Here is a 7,500-nt window from a genome sequence, read left to right as displayed (position 1 = left end):
TCAGTGCTGCTTGACTGCAGGGAAACCTTATTCTTTTCTCCAAAGAAGTAGTGATAGGGTGGAGGCCAGAAGAAGCGACTGGAGGTATGATTTTGCACTCACAAAACTAGGCCTATAGGCCAACTCACTTTCTCTGTCTCTCTGTCTCACTTTCTCTCTTTTTCTCCCTCACACACACACACACACACACACACACACACACACACACACACACACACACACACACACACACACACACACACACACACACACACACACACACACACACACACACACACACACACAGGCTTTCACATTCTGTCTCAAGCATTACATCATTCATCAACTGGCCAAAGGGGGAAACTGGCGATGCCCCTGGCCCACGGTAACTAGCCAAGGGTCCTGAGGCCATCTGAATCCAGCCTTGAACACACACACACACACACACACACACACACACACACACACACACACACACCACACACACACACACACCACAGCACACACACAAGCAGGTTCGCAACCAGGAAATCACAGACGGACATACGCGTTTGTCTTCACATTTTTTATTCAATCCATCAATCCATTTCTGCTTCCTGGTTTCTGTTAAGCCCCACCTCCTTTCTGCTAAGCGGCACAAGACAGTAGCACCTTAAAGAGGGAAAACACACATACGGTACACGTACACATACACACACACTCACAAATAGACATACATACAGTACGTACATACACACACACACACACACACACATAGACAGATACACACATACTTGGCAACATGTGTTGCTGTCACATGAACAAATAAATAGTCACCAGTGAGTGGCTGAAGACTGGGAGAGGCGGGACATGGGGTGGGTATTAGCCTATCCCAGCCCAGCTCCTCTCGTGGCAGCCAATAAATAAAGTCGCTTTTGACAGTCGCGTCAGTAAACATGGAGCCAGTGAGAGTCTCCGCCTGTCGTCATAGTAACCAACCAACCAGACACAACCCGCTCACAACACACCCCTGCACATCTGATTCTACCACCTCTCTCGTGTGTGTGTGCGTGTGTATAAGTGTGTGTGTTGGGTTCAAATACCACTTTATTTCCAGCCTCACACACAACACAGAGCGGATGTTGCGCCTCACGCACTCACACACACACTCCTTCTTGCCAAGAATCACGAGTCGACGCTTGCGTTGCAGTTCTTTACTTAACACTTTCTGATCCATTCTAGAGGCTAAACCACACCCGCTTTGATACTGACACACACATACACACACACACTCGAACACTACAAAACTCTTACACCACACACAAACACAAACGTACACAACACATTCACTCACCACACACACACTCTCTCCGCACCCACAGCTTCGTACACTGTCTGAGTCCATGTCGCATGTGATGAGAGGAACCTGTGTGTGTATGTCTGTGTGTGTGTATGTGTGTGTGTGCTTGTGTGCATGTGTATGCGTGCGCAAGTCCACATGTGTCCACGTGAAATCAGAGAAAGCAGAATGGAGCTGATATCCTCAAGCCCCTCCCACTTCCATCAGGAGCATCTGTGATTGGACAGAAGTCCTGGTATGGGCGTGGTGTTCTTTTTGCTGATTGGACAAAAGGCCTGATGTGGGTGTGGTCAGCTCATAGCTGACTGTAGATTGGAGGAGTGGCGCCAAAGTGGGATGTCCTTGAGATATGTCCTTGGCTGGAGCATATAATGTAGGTTGAAGGTCGTTGCGTGGCTGCATCTCTGCATTGCGAAGGTGGAAGGTGGAAGGATCATATGTTTGGGAAGCCTGATTGTTGTTGGTGGTTAGTGGGTAATATCATATTGTAATGTTTGTGGGGCTGAGTGAGTGTGCTGTGATGTCGGTGAGTGGGTGAAATTGTGCTGTTTATATGTGTGTGAGAGAGTGGGTGGCTTGGGGGGCGGGGGGGGCGTGTGTGAGGGGAGGGGCGTGTCTGGGTGGTGGAGGTCAAAGGTCAAGGTCAAACGAGTGTGTGAAGGTCAAATGAGTTGCGTGGCTAGTCGTCCTTCTCTACGATGACCTCGCCGTGAAGGACACGCCTCCTCTGCCGCAGCATGTGCAGGAAGAGCTGAGGGAACACTGCCGACCAATCAGAGAGAGGAGACAGTGTTATCATCCAACCAGAGTCAATCATAACATTCAATCACAGACAAGAGGCAGTGGGCATGTTCCACCGCTGCAACGCTTTGCTACGTTTTACTGCGGTTTCATAAGTTCACAATTGACAAATTGTTTAGCCGCAATGTGGCAAAACGCTCTGCAACAGACTTCCTTTCTACTGTTTGGTAGGTGTGCTCAACCAATTATCCAATCAGGAATAATATCTCAATATATAATACAATCTCCCTTATTTCTGTTGAAGTAAACATGTTGCAAATGTTTCAGGTGTCTTTATTTTCAGTATTGACCCCTCTGCAAGACAGGCATCCCTAACAACCAATCAGCATGCTCAGGCCAACAGAGTAACAGTGAACTTTGGGACGTAGCCTCTTAGTGCAGATGGGGGGGTCGTTGGCGGGCCTATTCACTATTTGTTGAAACTACTCAACAATATCATAACAACATCGCTATGACATTACCGAGAGCTTTAAGTAACAGATTAAGACATAGGCATTACAGTTTTGGTGAAAGTAAGGTTATAGCATAGGCTCTGCGCTAAGGGGTTAAGCAGGAGCAGACAGCAGCACCGCTCAGGACTGTGTTGTTGAACTAAGCATTGAACTAGCAAAGTTGTAAACATCGGAATGTGTGTTTGTCGGAATGAAGGTTGAGAGAAATGGTTGTGTCGTTTCTTTGTAGTTCTTCAAACCAAGTAAGCTGCTGAGGAAACTAGCAACGACGGTTTTGAAAATCGCACCTCAGGCCAGCCTGGAAACAGCTAAACAGCATGCGCGCACGCACACATCCACACACACATACACACACAGAGGTCTTACGGGGGATGTAGGAGAGCATGACGAGGATGAGGAAGATGTAGTAATCGAAGGAGACGTTGTATTTGTTGGGCAGACGCATGGACAGCATTCCAGACTTCCTGACGAACGGCAGCGAACCATATATGGTCATCAGCTCCCCCAGGACGCCCAGCGGGTACAGTATGATGAAGAGGTTATACCTACACACACACACACACACACACACACACACACACACACACACACACACACACACACACACACACACACACACACACACACACACACACACACACACACAGATCACAGATAACACACACACACACACACACACACACACACACACACACACACACACACACAGATAACACACACACAGATCACAGATAACACATACACACACACACACACACACACACATAGGGGGTACAGAACAATGAACAGGTTATACTTACACACAGGTGGTATGACACTAGACACTAAACACTCTCACACACATAATAACCATCTAATTATTCTTATAGGCCTATATCCTAATAAGGACCTCCTATTGACAACCATTCATATTAACCCTAACCCAACTAAAGAAATTGCTTAACTGTGTCCAGACCAAAACAATTCCTAACCCTATGCAGGATTTGATAAAATTAAGCTATAGTAATTTAGTATTACGCCAAATCATAATATATTCTAGCTGCAGTTTCCTTAACTGCTTTTGATATAAGAATGCAATATAATGTAATATTACAAGACTACAACTCCCATGAGCACATTCTGACTACACAAGAGTTTTCTGAAACAAGTACGAGGATACAAGCCAAGTAGTGGTCATTTCTAGCAAATTATAGGTGTGTTGCTGGTGTTTTGCAATCTGCTAGCACTTTCAGTACTTGTACTGTCTTAATGGGGTCTCTGAAATACTCATGTGGATAGTTGTGTGTATGTGTGTGTTCGTGTGTGTGTGTGTGTGTGTGTGTGTGTGTGTGTGTGTGTGTGTGTGTGTGTGTGTGTGTGTGTGTGTGTGTGTGTGTGTGTGTGTGTGTACCTTGCCCATTTTGAAGTACGGTAGATGTTTGAGATGGTTGAAGGTGTGGTGGAAACAGTGTGTGTGTCTGTGTGAGTGTGTGTGTGTTCGTGTGTGTGTGTACCTTGCCCATTTGATGAAGTACGGTAGGTGGTTGAGCAGGTTGAAGGTGTAGTAGGAATACCGCGTGATCTCAGTCAACGTCCACACAATCAGGAACAACAGAACACTCTCCGCATTCTGCACCTACACACACGCAAACGCACACACACAAACGCACGCACACACACACACATGCACACAGTTAAACAAACAGACATACAGCCATACACAAGAAAAGTTAGGCACACACATAGTAACTTAGACACTGTATTTGGGTGGGGGACGTGACGCCTTGTTTTTTCGTAACATTGGTTAAAAACCTACAAAACTCTTATTTTTCCTCTTGAAAACAAATGTCAATAAAGAAGATATGGTACCTTGTGTTTCATATTATATGAGAAGAAACATTTTTTTTAAGATTTATGTAAAGGTTTATATGTCAAATATCCTGCGGTGTGACTGTAACATTAATGAAACCTGGAATATAATATATATATAAATTAACCAACAACATTTTGAATAATGTATGAAGCATTTGGCATGATTGCATGAATATTAACTTTATATTAAGATATGTGAATGTGAAAAAAACTCAAGACAGTAATATTAACTACAAATTCAATTTCGTAACACAAATTGCGTCCTGTGGGGTGACATGTATGTCAATGTTTGTGAACGGGCAGCTGTAAGGCCAACTACAAGGGTCTTAAAGACTGGCTCCTAACCAGTCAGTACCTCAGTTATTGGAGAGTGCTGTGGAAGCTTAATGTGACTATTAACCTCTTAATATGTCTTCATATTGCAATGTTTCTGTCACGCAATGCTTAGGTTCATTTTATGGTGTCCTGTGGTGTGACTGCTCTTATAGAAGGAAAAAAAGTTTTTTATAAATGAAAACACATATCAAGATTAAACACAATATCATTATCAAGTTAGCATGAGCTCAGATGTCAGTCATGTATACAAAAGGATTAAAATGGTCATAATGCAGTGAATTTCCTGTGGTGCGACTTCATTTTCCTGCGGTGTGACATGCCTATGCAATGTGTTGATGCAGGACACACTTTCTAGCCTGATAAACCAGACTAAATGTGGATGTCTAATTTAGTCTGGCCTCGATGCATAATACATCCCAAGATTGTTGATGAGAACAACCTTCCCTCAAAACCCTGCCCGCTTTGATTCAAAACACATCTTTGCGTTGTAATTGGTTTGCCAGATTCATGGCATTCTGGCTTCATTGAATCATTATGCGAGGCCAGACCCACCCGTAGACAAAACATTTTGCCGTCCAGCGGGTGGCGCTGGTTCACCAGGCTACACATTTTCCCAAAAACGGCAAAAATTAGGCGAAATTCCACGGACCACTAAGTGCCTTATTTTTTTCTAGTTTTTTTTCCAATTTTTCCATCAATTTTTTCAGGAATTGGAAAAACTTTTTTTTTTTGGCGTTACGACGTAAACCAACCATTTACACATATGGATATGTTTGAATTGGTTTTTAAAATCTCCTTTAAAGTCTAGATCCAGTGCCACATATTCCAAATCACCTGGTTTAATATGTCAAATTAGGGCAAGCATATGGTTGAATTGGACAGAAAAAATAAAGTCATTTGGAATATGTGGCACTGGATTGTAGCTTCTGCATCTAGGTTGCCCATCATTGTCTGTAGGCCTACCGTATGTGACTGGTTAAAGCTAAACTCAACCACACCACCCTTTGCTCTGACTTATAGTAGCTCTTTGAGCTTGCCCCTTCAAGCCATTGGAAATACTCAAATGTTGATGTCCCATATGCACAGGAATTTTTCAAATGGTAGAGATACAGTAGACTTGGCCTCAATTTAACACTCTTGTGACACCACACAGAATGACACCTTTAAATGGCATGTGAAAAAAATGCATCATGCAAAATGACTTCGGTGTGTCTACACACTTTTTTGAGAACAGTCTACAACAGGGGTCAGGAACCTTTTTGGTGGAGAGAGCCATGAACGCCAAATTTTTAAAAAGAAAATTTCACGAGAGCCATACCATTTAAAAAACACTGAATACAATTAAAAGCATTTCAATTAAGCCCAACAATCTTACTGTCAAGTTATTACTTTAATTGATAACATGTAAGTAGAGGGTTGCCAACTGTCAATTTCATTATGGCGAGGGTCTGGGAGTCCTCCCCCCAAAAAGTTTGTATTTCTTAGATGTAATTTCCTGCATTTTAACACATTTTACCGTCCCATGTCCCGTTTCAATTCAATATGGAACCTGTACTTTTATTTATAAATATAGGACCATTCCGTATTTCAAGGGATGGTTGGCAACCCCAGATAAATAAGAGCCATATACAGTTCCCAAAAGAGCCACATGTGGCTCTAGAGCCATAGGTTCCTGACCCCTGGTCTACAATCACCAAAGCAATCAGATCACCACACACATTCTCACAGACACACACACACACTGACCTGTCGTATGCTGCTTGTGACACACCAGACCATGAAGAGTCGCGAGCACACCTGTACCCCTGTCACTATAACCGATGTCCGCACCAGCCCTGTAACACAACAGGTCAAATGGCTCTATAATGGGGTTTTGTTGGTGCTCAGGTGTCAAGTGATACAACCACAGCAAAGGGCCATAAATGAATTAGTAATGGGTCACTGCAAACAAAATGCTTTTTAGATACTCCACTAAAAGCAAATACAAATAATTCATACAATAGTTTAGTTTAGTTTAGTTTATTGGTTTATTTGACAGGGGCCATGTACAGGACAACTCCAGTACCAGAGTTAGCTACAAAGCTAATTTGCATCTGTGGTCCCTGGGCATAGTGGCATTAGTGGTTGCACCACCCTGACGTGTGCTGCTACTAAAACACAACAACACCCCAAACAAACACAACCTCCAGTCCTGTTGGTTTCCATTCACTTGTGATGAGATGTTAACCCAGTTAGGTCACTGCTATAAATGAGCTGTTATCAGAATGGCCATGACCAAGGCGTAACATATTACGAAAGTACCTGTGCACTGTCACAGCGAAGTGTAGTACTATGCAGGGGCGTAGGCAGAAATAATAAAACAGGTGGGTCCAGAAAAAAATTGGACGGGCCCAACCCGAAAGTGTGTAGGTAGATATTATAATACCACGCTCAAAAATGATACTTTGAAATTGAAATCATAGCAGAGCAAGTAGCAAGAATGATGAATCAAAGATGAACCAGACTTTTGACAAAATGATTAACTATCGCTCAGTGCTAAGCAAATAATTATGGTTCAATGAGGCAACAGTTGACTGTCAAGTGTGAATGGGGCGGGCCTGGATATCAAGTGGGCGGGCCCAGGCCCACCCATGGCTACGCCTATGGTACTATGGTAGTTAAGTTTTTTTGTGACCATTACAGTATTCAACTGGTGGAATGGCGTAACTTTTAGCCTACTTAACTATGTTGAATATAGGAATG

The 7,500-nt window shown here is 43.4% G+C and overlaps 1 protein-coding gene across 1 annotated transcript in view; it reads right to left on the bottom strand.

The window, feature by feature from the left end:
* Positions 1-529: 529 nt before the first annotated feature.
* Positions 530-7,500, bottom strand: part of hacd1 (3-hydroxyacyl-CoA dehydratase 1) — an 18,164-nt gene continuing 11,193 nt past the window's right edge. Inside the window, exons 4-7 of the mRNA XM_063207288.1 lie at positions 6,505-6,593; positions 4,065-4,186; positions 2,938-3,116; positions 530-2,080 (exon numbers count right to left, since the gene is read on the bottom strand). Of these exons, the coding sequence (XP_063063358.1) occupies positions 1,998-2,080; positions 2,938-3,116; positions 4,065-4,186; positions 6,505-6,593 (473 nt within the window). The 3' untranslated portion in view covers positions 530-1,997. The remainder of the gene's footprint in view (positions 2,081-2,937; positions 3,117-4,064; positions 4,187-6,504; positions 6,594-7,500) is intronic.

This window comes from Engraulis encrasicolus, chromosome 9, assembly GCF_034702125.1.
Source record: "Engraulis encrasicolus isolate BLACKSEA-1 chromosome 9, IST_EnEncr_1.0, whole genome shotgun sequence".
In the NCBI taxonomy this organism is placed as follows: Eukaryota; Metazoa; Chordata; class Actinopteri; order Clupeiformes; family Engraulidae; genus Engraulis; species Engraulis encrasicolus.
The sequence above is the reverse complement of the archived record's forward strand: the minus strand, read 5'-3'. Positions and strand labels throughout refer to the sequence as shown.